A 14,895-nucleotide genomic window follows, 5' to 3' on the forward strand; every position below is an offset into this window, starting at 1 on the left:
ATTTATCAGAAACTCTTCTGTTAATCGTGTTCTATCACCTGCTGCATGTTAGTGGGGGGGGGGGGGGGGGGGGTGGAGAACACAGACCTGCTGCCAAGTATTTCTGGCTTGAGATGAACACGTACAAACGAAGCGGTCCCCGCACTTTTGCACAGGCGCCTTGCAATAGTTTTGCAGTCGAGTGTGTGGATAGATATTGATAAGCACCTAGAATGGGATTGCATATGTCATGGTCGGTTTGCCCATGAATTATTCCACTGCTGGCATTGAACTGCCGCCTGCTTTGTAAATGTTCCGCCTCTCGACTCGAGTCTCGGATGCCTCCACTGCTGTCGGGGGAGGTGCGCAGAAAGAGATGATTTCATTTCCCGGTAGGAGCCGAGGTAAAGAGGAAAGGGGATGGGGGGAGAGGAAAGGACATGAACCCTTGAATGGTCAGCTCCTATGACCATCGGGCTCTCGGGTGTACCAGGAAACGCGCTTAAGCCCCAACATTATGTTTTTGGACTGAATCGAGCCAGGCAAAGGCGCCGCCTCGCTGACAGCCTGATTTTATGGAGTTCCCTGACCAACTCCTCCCTGTGAAGAGTGTTCACTGGAGAGCCCAGTTTGATGTAGGAACACCCTGGCGTTACCTCATTGTTGTCACCCGTTTCACCCACCCCACACAATAAATCATTTGGAATATTTCTAAGTGTTAATCTTAATTTGTGTCTTTACCGTTTGAGATTAAAAGTTGCACATTCGAGAGTCAAAAAGAGCTAACTGAAACCACAGTCATAGAAAAATGTAGTGAGAAATATGTCATCATCAATTAAAATATCTTTTAACGTTGCCCTCTATCAGTACGGGGTGTCAAATGCAGTCCTTTTTTTCTATCCTTCTGAATAAAATATTTGACATTTTCCAAGCGAAAAACTTTGACTCCCCGAACTCTCCAAATTTGTTGTGGCATCTCGCCATCGATTTTTTTTTAAATTGTGTATCCCATCAAACATCAATTGTTTGAGTTGAATGGTGGAGTTTTTCCCTCATAATGAAAGCTGCCGTGAACACATTTGGGCGACTTGTGTCATTTAAGGCGGGTAAACATCGAGGATGCGTTGGCAACAGGAGCAAGAGTTTGGAGTGATCGTCACATGGTGACTCCGTGGCCGACTAACATGGTGACATTGAGACAGGCTGTGCGGCGCCGTACGAGGAGCAAACTGTATTTAGAAAAAAAAAAGTTGATCCCATTCGGCCAGGGCACAGTTTTGAATGTCATTTCCATCCCCTGAGCCACACTCAGCACCTCAAAGCAAAGCTGCCCTTCCTGCTGAAGAGAATCCAGCTAACCGGGAGTGGAGACCTTGTGATTTAATTAGCATAATAACAACCCTGTGATCATTTGAGATAGAGAGAAAAAATACCTTTAAGGGTCTGATTGTTTGACTATTTTGCAAGGAAATTTTTTCCACAGCAAACAGTCCATTTGATGGTGTGGAAGCTGCGCGCATGCGTTGCCGCCTCGGGATTATTGCACTGCCTTGGACTAAGTTGCATTCCTTGAATCTTCGCTTAAGACCTTTCAATAATCAAAGTTAGGAATGTGGAGAGTTCAAGACAGAGGGTGCTTCGCGGCCGTGTCGATCCCCGTGATGATGGCTCTGGTTTGTTACGCACAGAGGTGAGCTCGGATCTCTAGCCATTCCTTGCCATTGTTTTGTTTTCTCTGCCTCACATTTAGTGCCAATGAAATCCACATTTCTTCCCTCAGAGTTAATGGGTCCAGCAACATGTCACATGTGAAAGACACCGTGGATAACTTGCTGAAAGGATATGACATTCGTTTAAGACCAGATTTCGGAGGTAAATGAGCTCTCAGTACAGTCCCATATATCTATGTGCAGCTCCCATTCTCCACCAGTCAGTAGCTAGTCAAATAAACAAGATTTACTGTATTATACGGAGAGAGAGAGAGAGAAACTACAGCAATACAACATCTGCTGCCTGTGGCGATGTGCAACAATGTTATTTTTCTAAGTGGATTGCAATATAGCACAAGCAGATAATGTATTTTTACCTCAAGGTCTCCCTGTGGTCGTTGGTATGAACATAGATATTGCCGGCATAGACATGGTCTCTGAAGTCAATATGGTGAGTGCACTCTTTAAATACCAGTCTGTGGAAATGCACACTGCAAACGTGTTGTTTTAAATATGTTCATCTATTTTAAATGCGTAATTCCGCATTGTTTACGAGGTGACTCGATTTCGATCGTTCGTGTGGAGCCGTTTCCCGGATATTTCGTTTAGTGGGGGCGGGGGTGGTGTTGTTACATGAGTTTGTAACTGCAACTGGAGCAATAACTGTATCGATACGTACTACTGCTGTGCCGATGTGGCTCCGACTTAAATCTACTAAAAGTATTGCAAGTAGGCGTTTAATTTCCTATAATGTATAATACCGCCATCTGGTGATTGTAATAATTCACTACGTTTCAGTGCCTTTGACAGATCATGCCCATAACGTGATTGTTATGCAGGGGGTTTCAGCGGCACAGACAGATCATAGCCCTGGCACAAATAACCCAATGCCCAGAAGCGCCGATAATGTCATGTTTGAGATAACACCAGTTGCAGAGCCCTGCAATAGCTGCGATTTCATGTAGCCCACCCAGTTCGACAGGGGGTCTAATAAGACACGCTGACAAGGAAGGGTCTTGTGGTGTGTCCACAAAATGAAAGTCTACATTCGCAATATTCTCCCCTGTTGTTACATGAGTTTGTAACTGCAACCGAAACAATAACTATAATCAATAAATACTACTGCTGTGCCAATGTGGCCCCAATTTAAATATATTAAAGATATAAAGGTATTGCAAGAAGCGACTTATTGAAAGATCAAGATAAAAGACTAAATCCCATCCTGCAGACCTACCACTATGATTGAAGAGAGTAAAAGCAATGAGTGATGGATTATGAGAAGAGTCAGGCCGAGGGAGGCAAGAACTGTTTAGGTCCTAGGGATGAGTTGAAGCAGGAAACTTGAACCATCAATCTTCATTATAATAAGAATCATGGGGGAAAGTTGTGTAGGGCATGATATTTGGAGTAAAATCGAAAGGTTCAAGTCAAGGAAGATTTCAATTGAGGGAGAGGGCCTGGAGGAAAAGAGGACAAAATCTCTTATCAGACTAATGTGATTTTTTTGTATATAGTCCAACAATGTGGAGGGATGTGGAGAGATGTGGTAATGTATTAAGTCTGAGACAAATGAGGGACATATGAGACATTTTAAAGATATTGAGGAGAACAGAAACTCTATTGCATCCAGCAAAACCTATCTTGGCATCTGAAACAAAAACAGAACATGCTGGAAAAACACAGCAGGCCTGGCAGCATCTCTGGAGAGAGAAACAAAGTTAATGTTTCAAGTCCGAAAAGAGTGACTCTTTGAGTCACACAGACTCAAAACATTTACATTGTTTCGCTCTCCAGAGATGCTGCCAGGCCTGCTGAGTTTTTCCAGCATTTTCTGTTTTTGTTTCAGATCTCCAGCGTCTTGAAGTGTTTTGCTTTTATTTTTATCTTGGACATCCATTGCAGATATTTCTAACTCAAGTTATTGGTTGTATGAATATCAAGTGGATTATTGCAAATAAAAGTGCCTCAAAATTTTTGTCACTGCATTCATAGAATTGTATTTAAAATAACAATCCTATTGGAATTCAAAAAATAACTACATGTATTTAGTGGCAGTTTTATTCCAGAAAATTATTTGTAATTCTACATAAATTCCATAGAAAGCTGTTTGAATGAGTTGAGTGTGAGGAAAGTTTTAATTTGTACATGAAAAGAGCCAAAAGTATTTGGTGAGTGAGTTTGGTCTGTTCAGAATGCGAAAGATCAGATGAATATTTTCCCTAGTGTTTGTGCTGCTTAAATCAGATGCCGGATATCAATATTTATCAACTAAAACTATTTCCCTACACATTTTACTTGTGTGGTTTATAATAAATGATGAAAGAGACATAAATTCTTCATGAAGTCTATACACTCGCGGAATACATTTTTATACACCACATATCTCCTTAGTGATCTTAGCAGTGAGTCCTTTTCGTGTCATCTGAACTAACTGATTAGTGAAACGTAGCCTGTCAAAATAGAGTATATTTGTATATTATGGGATATCAAAACATAAATTGATTAGGGTTGAAGGCTCATAATCAAAGTAGAAACAATCAAGCCATATCTCTCCAGTTCCTAGTACATTCATTAATAAATCTCATTGATCTCTTGTTATCATGTTTCCGTAACATCTGCACAAATAAGAATAAGGAGCAGCAATAGCCCGCTCAAGCTTGCTCTGCCATTCAATAATGTCATGGCTGATACATACATATTGTAATGTTCCTGAGAAACACCAAGGAAAGTTTAAAATTCTGCAACAACAGAATAAAGTTTGATCAACAAGTAAATTAATCTCTGGAACTGCATATCTGCTTGAAAATTTTCAAAGATTATGTTTGCTGTGTGGACTAATACTTGGCAATTGAAAAGTGAAGCACTGAAAAGGTAGTCTACAGAATTAAAAAAGCATTATTCAGCCCAAGTCAGCTCCAGTGGGCCTCTTAACATCATACAAACATATTGGTATATTGGTTGGAATATTCTCACTGTGTACCCAAGGTATTCTGATCATGTTTAAAGGATTTGCATGCATCCGCAAGGGAAACTATTCAACAATCTAGATCTGATCAACGAGTTAATATTTCCTCAAATTTATTTTAAAATAATTAAACAAGGGATACAATCGATTTGTCTTTCATACTGATTGGATATGTTTGTAAACAATTAAGTATAACATCTTAATGAAAAGCCCTTTAGCATCCATCCCCCCCCCAAATAATTTTGTGAGTAAGACAGAACTTGTAGACGGACAACAACTGTCACAAAGAAATATTTTGATAGTACAGATAATATATGCACATATATGCATCAAATCATTTGTACAACAATGAGAATTGAGTTGGGAGTTGGCACTCACACTCTCACTCCATAATATCACCAGTATATATAATGAAGAAAGAGGCCTGAACATTTATTCTATCTTTGTACCAAAGAATAAAAATACATATTTCCAGAGCAGAAACATTCTAACATAGTAATATTACATTTTCCTGACTGATATTACCATATAATACAAAACATATGAAAGCTTCTGAATTTTATTTTTGCTTGATTTCATGTAATGTCAGATAGATTACTAGTTATGCAAAGTTATGTAATGAACTGAAATAATAATACATGTTTTAAATAAAAATACTTTCTGGATAATGTCTATTTTATGATATATCGAATTACCAAAATGCTCCTGTCATAAGGATAAATCACATATTATTTTCCCAAAAGTTACTGATAGTTTTAATTTGCCTAGAAATGCAATTGATCGAACAAAAACATGAAATCATAGAATTATAGAATGGTTACAGCACAGAAGGAGGCTATTTGGCCCATTGAATCAGTGCTGGCCTTCTGAAGGAGCAATTCACTTCGTGCCACTCACTTGCCTCTTCACTGTTGCCCTGCAATTTTATCCTTTTCAGATAATGATCAAATTCCCCTTTGAGAGCTCAACTGACCCTGTCTGCACCGCACTCTCAGGCAGTGATTTCCATTTCCTAACCACACTGCATGGAAGGTGCTTTTCCTCATGTTACCATTGCTTCTTTTGCCAATTACCTTAAAACTGTACCCTCTTGTTCTCGATTCATCCACCAATGGGACCAGCTTCTCGCTGTCAATGCTGTGGGAGGTTGGTTCGCTCAGTTGGCTGGACAGCGGTTTTGTGATGCAGTGTGATGCCAACAGATTGGGTTCAGTTCCTGTGCCGGCTGAAGTTACCATAGAGGTTCAACCTTTTCCTTTGCCTGAAGTGTGGTGAGACTCAGATTAAATCACCACCAGTCAGCTCTCTCTCTTTCTCTCAAAAGGGGAGAGCAGCCTATGGTCCTCTGGGACGATGGTGACTTTCATTAACTTTGTTTTGATCCCTCATGTTTTTGAATACCATTATCAAATCTCCTGTCAACCTTCTCCAAGAATAACAATCCCAACTTCTCTATTTATTCCAATCCAAGGAGATGCAGATTAGGTGGATTGGCCATGCTAAATTTCCCATTAGTGTCCAAGGATGGGTATGTTGGGTTACGGAGTTACAGGGATAGTGTGGGGTTGGCAGGAGAGTGAACCTGGGTACAGTGCATTTTCGGAGGGTCGGTGCAAGCTCGATGGGTCGAACGGGCTCCTTCTGCACTGTAACGATTCCGTGATTTCTATGTAATTGAAGTTCGTCATTCCTGGAATCACTCTCGTAAATGTTTTCTGCACCTTCTCTGATGCTTTCACATTTTTTCTAAGATATGGCGCCCAAAGCTGTAAGCAGTACACCAGCTGAGGACGAACCAATGTTTTATACAGGTTTAGAATAATTTCCTAACTTTTGTACTCTATGCCACTATTGATAACATCCGGGATGTCCAATGCTTTCTCAACTTCTTTATCAACCTGTTGTGCCACCTTTAATGATTTATGTACATATAACCCAGCTCCCTTTGTACCTGCACCTCTTTTATCTCCCATTCCTAATTGCCCTTCAGATAGTGGCGGTGAGCTGCCTTCTTGAGCCACTACAGTCCATGTGGTGTGCGTACATCCAAGTATTGGTTGGAAGGTAGGTCCAGCATTTTGAGCTAGTGACAGTGAAGGAACAAAGATATAATTCTAAATAAGAATGGTGTGTGAGCGGGCAGGAACTTGCAGGTGGAGGTGTTTCCATGCATCCGCTGCCATTGTCCTTAAAGGTGGCAGAGGTTGTGGGTTTGAAAGGTGCTGTTCAAGAAGCCTTGATGAGTTTCTGCAGTGTAACCATCTTCCTTTGTGCAAGGTGGGACTGAAACCAGCAGAGACTTTTCTCTCTGATTCCCACTGACTCCAGTTTTGGTCACACTGAGTGATGCCACACTTGGTAAAATGCTGCCCCGATGTCAAAGGCAGTCACTCTCTCCTCACTTCTGTTGTCCATATTTGGACTAAGACTGTAATGAGGTCAGGAGTTGAGTGGCCCTGGCGGATCCCAACCTGAGTGTCAGCAAGCAGGTTATTGCTGAGAAGGTGCCGCTTGATGGCACTGTTGATAACACCTTCCATTACGTTACTGATGATCCAGAGTAGACTGATGTGGCGGTGACTGGATAGGTTGGATTTGTTCTGCTTTTTGTAGGCACATCATCACTGGAAAATCCCCCAGGTTGCCTGGTGGATGCCGGTGTTGTAGTCATGCTGTTTTAGACATACTAGGTGGGGAGGCAGCTAGTTCTGGATCACAAGTCTTCAGTACTATTGCCAGGATATTGTCAGGGTCCACACCCTTTGCAGTACCCAGTGCCTTCAGCTGTTTCTTGATATCATCTGAAGTGAATCGAATTGGTTGAAGCTTGGTATCTGGAATGCTGGGAGCCTCGGGGAAGGCCGAGAGGGATCATCCACTTGGGCCTTCTGGCTGAAGTTGGCTGCAGACTTCCGTGTTAAAAACTAATACAAAGTATTAATTTACTGCCTGTGGTGGTATGTATTAGGGGTCATGTGGGACCTGTGAAGCCGAGATGCTATTGGCTGACAGATCCCGGGTCCTGGTTGGATCTGCCGACTTCTGGCTCCGCCCTGAAGGCGGAGTATAAGAACCCGAGCTTCTCCCCGCAGCTTCATTCTGTTGCTGAGCTGCTGGGGACAAGCATCGCTTAATAAAGCCTGGATCGACTTCATCACTTCTCGTCTCTCGTAAGTCATTGTGCGCTACAATTTATTAAGCGAGCTTAAAAGACTATGGAGCTCCGGATCGCCCCAGAATGCCTGCGGATCAGCCCCCACGCAGCGAACTCGGCAGCAGTATTCAAACTCTGGCAAGCATGCTTTGAAGGCTACCCCCGAATGGCCACCGGCCGGATCACAGAAGACTAGAATATGCAGGTACTGCATTCGAGGGTAAGCCCGGAAATTTACCCTCTCATAGAAGACGCAGAGGATTTCCCGACGGCGCTCACATTGCTGAAGTGCATCTACGTTTGGCCCGTTAACCAGGTCTACGCGCCACCAACTCGCGACGAGACGGCAAAGTCCCGGAGAATCGCTAGAGGAATTCTACGCCGTGCTGTTAATTTTGGGACGAGGCTGCAGCTGCCCGCCGGTGAACGCGATCGAACACACGGACCTGCTAATTCGTGATGCATTTGTGGCAGGTATGAACTCTCCCCAAATTCGCCAAAGACTTTTGGAAAGAGAGTCGCTAGGACTCTCAGAGGCACGGGCCCTTGCAGCCTCCCTTGATGTGGCCTCGCAAAACGCCCGCGCCTATGGCCCCGACCGCGCGGCAGCCCCTTGGGCTCCATGGACCCCCGTCGCGACAAACTTCCCCCCCCCTCGCAAGCTTGCGCGGTTAAAGCGCCAGACCATCCCGGGGGGCCCGCTGCTATTTCTGCGGACAAGCGAAACACCCCCGGCAGCGCTGCCCGGCCCGCGCAGCTATTTGTAAAAGCTGAGGCAAAAAGGGCCATTACGCGGCAGTGTGCCGGTCCCGGGGGGTGGCCGCAACCCCCGGAGAAGAACGAGCCCAGCACATCCCAAACACCCCCCCAGCACCCCATGTGCGACCCAGGCACCACGAGGGGAGGATGGGCGCCACCATCTTGTGACCCCCCCAGCCACGTGCGATTCATGGGGGCGGCCATTTTGTCCACCCCCGACCACGTGCGATCCATGGGGGCGGCCATTTTGTCCACCCCCGGCCGCGTGCGATTCGTGGACACCACCATCTTGGTTGACAACAAAGGACCCCAGCATCGACGGCTCCACGGGGTCCGAAGAAGACGCCGCGACACTACTACCACGACTGGCTTCGGTGACACTGGATCAATCGCGGCCCCGGACGCTCCAGACGACGACAACAACGGTGCTGGTCAACGGATACGAGACGCCATGCCTGATCGACTCCGGGAGCACTGAAAGTTTTATTCACCCAGACACGGTAAGACGCTGTTTTCTGACCATCCATCCAAGCACGCAAAGATTTCCCGAGCTGCAGGATCCCATTCCGTAGAGATCAAAGGGTTCTGCATCGCAAACCTAACAGTGCAAGGGAGGGAGTTTAAGAAATATAGGCTCTACGTCCTTCCCCAACTCTGCGCGCCCACATTACTGGGATTAGATTTCCAGTGTAACCTGCAGAGCCTAACATTCCAATTCGGCGGCCCAATACCCCCACTCACTATCTGCGGCCTCGCAACTCTCAAGGTTGAACCGCCGTCCTTGTTTGCAAACCTCACCACGGATTGCAAACCCGTCGCCACTAGGAGCAGACGGTACAGCGCCCAGGACCGGATATTTATTCGGTCTGAAGTCCAGCGGTTGCTGAAGGAAGGCATAATCCAGGCCAGCAATAGTCCCTGGAGTGCCCAGGTGGTAGTAGTAAAGACGGGGGAGAAGCAAAGGATGGTCGTAGACTATAGTCAGACCATCAACAGGTACACGCAGCTAGATGCGTACCCTCTCCCCCGCATATCCGACATGGTCAATCGGATTGCCCAGTATAAGGACTTTTCCACCGTGGACCTCAAGTCCGCCTACCACCAGCTCCCCATCCGCCCAGGTGACCACAAGTACACCGCCTTCGAGGCAGACGGGCGTCTATACCACTTCCTAAGGGTCCCATTTGGCGTCACGAACAGGGTCTCGGTCTTCCAACAGGAGATGGACCAAATGGTTGACCAGCACGGGTTGCAGGCCACGTTCCCATATCTTGACAACGTAACCATCTGCGGCCACGATCAGCAGGACCATGACGCCAACCTCCAAAAGTTCCTCCAGACCGCTAACGCCCTGAACCTCACATACAACGAGGAAAAGTGCGTTTTTAGCACAAACCGTTTGGCCATCCTGGGATACGTAGTGCGCAATGGAGTAATAGGCCCCGACCCCGAACGCATGCACCCCCTTATGGAATTCCCCCTCCCCCACTGCTCCAAAGCCCTGAAACGTTGCCTGGGTTTCTTTTCATATTACGCTCAGTGGGTCCCCCAGTACGCAGACAAGGCCCGGCCGCTAATACAGTCCACTACCTTCCCCCTGTCGACAGAGGCTCGCCAGGCCTTCAGCCGCATCAAAGCGGATATATCAAAGGCCACGATGCGTGCCATCGACGAGTCCCTCCCCTTCCAGGCCGAGAGCGACGCATCCGACGTAGCTCTGGCGTGCATCCTTTTTTTTAAAAATATTTTATTGAAAGTTTTTGGCCAACCATCACAGTACATTGTGTATCCTTTACACAGTAATATAACAATATAAATAACAATGGCCAGTTTTATAAACAAGAAATAAATAATATATAATCAAAAACAAAACTAAATGTCAACTGCCTTGTCCCAGATAAATATTCTCCAAAAATATGTTTTAACAGTCCAATATACAATTATCTATAACAACAACCTATACATATTATACTTATATATTAACATCCCTGAGAATCCCTCTGGTTCCTACCCCCCCCCCCCCCCCCCCCCCCCCCCCCCCCCCCCCCCCGGGCTGCTGCTGCTGTCTTGTTCTTTTCCATTCCCTCTATCTTTCTGTGAGGTATTCGACGAATGGTTGCCACCGCCTGGTGAACCCTTGAACCGATCCCCTTAGGACGAACTTAATCCGTTCCAACTTTATAAACCCTGCCATGTCATTTATACAGGTCTCCACACCCGTGGGCTTGGCTTCCTTCCACATCAACAGTACCCTGCGCCGGGCTACTAGGGATGCAAAGGCCAAAACATCGGCCTCTCTCGCCTCCTGCACTCCCGGCTCTTCTGCAACCCCAAATATAGCCAACCCCCAGCTTGGTTCGACCTGGACCCCCACTACCTTCGAAAGCACCTTTGTCACCCCCACCCAAAACCCCTGTAGTGCCGGACATGACCAGAACATGTGGGTGTGATTTGCTGGGCTTTTCGAGCATCTTGCACACCTATCCTCTACTCCAAAAAATTTGCTAAGCCGTGTTCCAGTCATATGCGCCCTGTGTAACACCTTAAATTGTATCAGGCTTAGCCTGGCACACGAGGACGATGAGTTTACCCTACTTAGGGCATCAGCCCACAGCCCCATCTCAATCTCCTCCCCCAGCTCTTCTTCCCATTTCCCTTTCAGCTCGTCTACCATAATCTCCCCCTCGTCTCTCATCTCCCTATATATGTCTGACACCTTACCGTCCCCCACCCATGTCTTTGAGATCACTCTGTCCTGCACCTCCTGCGTCGGGAGCTGCGGGAATTCCCTCACCTGTTGCCTCGTAAAAGCCCTCAGTTGCATATACCGGAATGCATTCCCTTGGGGCAACCCATATTTTTCGGTCAGCGCTCCCAGACTTGCAAACGTCCCATCTACAAACAGATCTCTCAATTGTGTTACTCCTGCTCTTTGCCATGTTCCAAATCCCCCATCCATTCTCCCCGGAGCAAACCTATGATTATTTCTTATCGGGGACCACACCGAGGCTCCCGTCTTTCCCCTATGCCGTCTCCATTGCCCCCAAATTTTCAGAGTAGCCACCACCACCGGGCTTGTGGTGTATTTCTTCGGTGAGAACGGCAACGGTGCCGTCACCATGGCTTGTAGGCTAGTCCCACTGCAGGACGCCTTCTCCAATCTCTTCCATGCCGCTCCCTCCTCTTCTCCCATCCACTTACATACCATTGAGATGTTGGCGGCCCAGTAGTACTCACTCAGGTTCGGTAGCGCCAGCCCCCCCCTCTCCCTACTACGCTGCAAAAATCCCTTCCTCACTCTCGGGGTCTTCCCGGCCCACACAAAACTCATGATACTCTTCTCAATCCTTTTGAAAAAAGCCTTCGTGATCACCACCGGGAGGCACTGAAACACAAAGAGGAATCACGGGAGGACCACCATTTTAACCGCTTGTACCCTCCCTGCCACTGACAGGGATACCATGTCCCATCTCTTGAAGTCCTCCTCCATCTGTTCCACCAACCGCGTTAAGTTTAACCCATGCAATGTACCCCAATTCTTGGCTATCTGGATCCCCAAGTAGCGAAAGTCCCTTGTTACCTTCCTCAGCGGTAAGTCCTCTATTTCTCTGCTCTGCTCCCCTGGATGCACCACAAACAGCTCACTTTTCCCCATGTTCAGCTTATATCCTGAAAATTCTCCAAACTCCCCAAGTATCCGCATTATCTCTGGCATCCCCTCCGCCAGGTCCGCCACATACACCAATAAATCGTCCGCGTAAAGAGATACCCGGTGTTCCTCTTCTCCCCTGAGTACTCCCCTCCACTTCCTGGAACCCCTCAATGCTATTGCCAGGGGCTCAATCGCCAGTGCAAACAATAATGGGGACAGAAGACATCCCTGCCTCGTCCCTCTATGGAGCCGAAAATACGCAGACCCCCGTCCATTCGTGACCACGCTCGCCATCGGGGCCCTATACAGCAGCTGTACCCATCTAATATACTCATCTCCAAAGCCAAATCTCCTCAACACCTCCCACAAATAATCCCACTCCACTCTATCAAATGCTTTCTCGGCATCCATCGCCACCACTATCTCCGCTTCCCCCTCTGGTGGGGGCATCATCATTACCCCTAGCAGCCTCCGTATATTCGTATTCAGCTGTCTCCCCTTCACAAACCCAGTTTGGTCCTCATGGACTACCCCCGGGGCACAATCCTCTATCCTCATTGCCATTACCTTGACCAGAATCTTAGCGTCTACATTTAGGAGGGAAATAGGTCTATAGGACCCGCATTGCAGCGGGTCTTTTTCCTTCTTTAGGAGAAGCGATATCGTTGCCTCTGACATAGTCGGGGGCAGCTGTCCCCTTTCCTTCGCCTCATTAAAGGTTCTCATCAGTATCGGGGCAAGCAAGTCCACATATTTCCTATAAAATTCGACTGGAAATCCATCCGGTCCCGGAGCCTTCCCCGCCTGCATACTCCTAATTCCTTTCACTACTTCCTCTATCTCGATCTGTGCTCCCAGTCCCACCCTCTCCTGCTCCTCCACCTTAGGAAATTCCAGCCGGTCCAGGAAGCACATCATTCTCTCCTTCCCATCTGAGGGGGCTGAGCTTCGTATAATCTTTTATAGAATGCCTTGAACACTCCATTCACTCTCTCCGCTCCCCGCTCTATCTCTCCTTCCTCATCCCTCACTCCCCCTATTTCCCTCGCTGCTCCCCTTTTCTTCAATTGATGGGCCAGCAACCTGCTCGCCTTCTCCCCATACTCATACTGTACACCCTGTGCCTTCCTCCACTGTGCTTCTGCAGTACCCGTTGTCAGCAAGTCAAATTCTACGTGTAACCTTTGCCTTTCCCTGTACAGTCCCTCCTCCGGTGCCTCCGCATATTGCCTGTCCACCCTCAGAAGTTCTTGCAGCAACCGCTCCCGTTCCCTACTCTCCTGCTTTCCTTTATGTGCCCTTATTGATATCAGCTTCCCTCTAACCACTGCCTTCAGCGCCTCCCAGACCACTCCCACCTGGACCTCCCCGTTATCATTGAGTTCCAAGTATTTTTCAATGCACCCCCTCACCCTTAGACACACCCCTTCATCTGCCATTAGTCTCATGTCCATTCTCCAGGGTGGACGCCCTTCTGTTTCCTCCCCTATCTCCAAGTCTACCCAATGTGGAGCGTGATCCGAAATGGCTATAGCCGTATACTCCGTCCCCCTCACCTTCGGGATCAACGCCCTTCCCAAAACAAAAAAGTCTATTCGCGAATAAACTTTGTGGACATAGGAGAAAAACGAAAATTCCTTACTCCTAGGTCTACTAAATCTCCACGGGTCTACTCCTCCCATCTGCTCCATAAAATCTTTAAGCACCTTGGCTGCAGCCGGCCTCCTTCCAGTCCTGGATCTCGACCTGTCCAGCCCTGGCTCCAGCACCGTATTAAAATCTCCCCCCATTACCAACTTTCCCACCTCTAGGTCCGGGATGCGTCCTAGCATGCGCCTCATAAAATTGGCATCATCCCAGTTCGGGGCATATACGTTTACCAAGACCACCGCCTCCCCCTGTAATTTGCCACTCACCATCACGTATCTGCCCCCGCTATCCGCCACTATGGTCTTTGCCTCAAACATAATCCGCTTCCCCACTAGTATAGCCACCCCCCTGTTTTTCGCATCTAGCCCCGAATGAAACACCTGCCCCACCCATCCTTTGCGTAGTCTAACCTGGTCTATAAGTTTCAAGTACGTCTCTTGTAACATAACCACGTCTGCCTTAAGTTTCTTAAGGTGTGCGAGTACTCGTGCCCTCTTTATCGGCCCGTTCAGCCCTCTCACTTTCCACGTGATCAACCGGGTTGGGGGGCTTTTTACCCCCCCCCCTTGTCGATTAGCCATCCCCTTTTTCCAGCTCCTCACCCGGTTCCCACGCAGCTGTGTCCCCCCCAGGCGGTCCCCCCCCCGCCCACCCCACCCCATTCCGGCTCCCCCCTCTCCCCAGCAGCAGCAACCCAGTAACTCCCCCCTCTTAACCCCCTCGCTAGATCCCCCACTAGCATAGTTACACCCCCCATGTTGCTCCCAGAAGTCAGCAAACTCTGGCCGACCTCGGCTTCCCCCCGTGACCTCGGCTCGCACCGTGCGACGCCCCCTCCTTCCTGCTTCCCTATTCCCGCCATGATTATCATAGCGCGGGAACAAAGCCCGCGCTTCCCTTTTGGCCCCACCCCCCATGGCCAACACCCCATCTCCTCCACCTCCCTTCCTCCCTCCACCACCACCTGTGGAAGAGAGAAAAGTTACCGCATCGCAGGATTAATAACATAAAACTCATCTTTCCCCCC

The 14,895-nt window shown here is 47.6% G+C and overlaps 2 protein-coding genes across 6 annotated transcripts in view; one reads left to right on the forward strand and one right to left on the reverse strand.

The window, feature by feature from the left end:
* The window catches only part of gabra4 (gamma-aminobutyric acid type A receptor subunit alpha4), a 118,886-nt gene extending 116,740 nt beyond the window's left edge, over positions 1-2,146 (reverse strand). The window contains exon 1 of one of the 3 annotated variants that reach the window (XM_072496706.1): positions 2,066-2,146. Coding sequence is in view for 2 of the 3 variants with exons in the window: in XM_072496704.1 (XP_072352805.1) it covers positions 88-224 (137 nt within the window). In the remaining variant the exon portion in view is untranslated. Of the gene's footprint in view, positions 1-87; positions 422-2,065 lie in introns of those variants that run through there. The other 2 variants (XM_072496704.1, XM_072496705.1) reach the window with 2 other exon arrangements.
* The window catches only part of LOC140408879 (gamma-aminobutyric acid receptor subunit beta-1-like), a 609,207-nt gene continuing 595,140 nt past the window's right edge, over positions 829-14,895 (forward strand). For all 3 annotated transcript variants that reach the window (XM_072496707.1, XM_072496708.1, XM_072496709.1), the window contains exons 1-3: positions 829-1,669; positions 1,760-1,851; positions 2,072-2,139. In XM_072496707.1, coding sequence (XP_072352808.1) covers positions 1,590-1,669; positions 1,760-1,851; positions 2,072-2,139 — 240 coding nt within the window. In that variant the 5' untranslated portion in view covers positions 829-1,589. The remainder of the gene's footprint in view (positions 1,670-1,759; positions 1,852-2,071; positions 2,140-14,895) is intronic.

This window comes from Scyliorhinus torazame, chromosome 3, assembly GCF_047496885.1.
Source record: "Scyliorhinus torazame isolate Kashiwa2021f chromosome 3, sScyTor2.1, whole genome shotgun sequence".
Taxonomy (NCBI): Eukaryota; Metazoa; Chordata; class Chondrichthyes; order Carcharhiniformes; family Scyliorhinidae; genus Scyliorhinus; species Scyliorhinus torazame.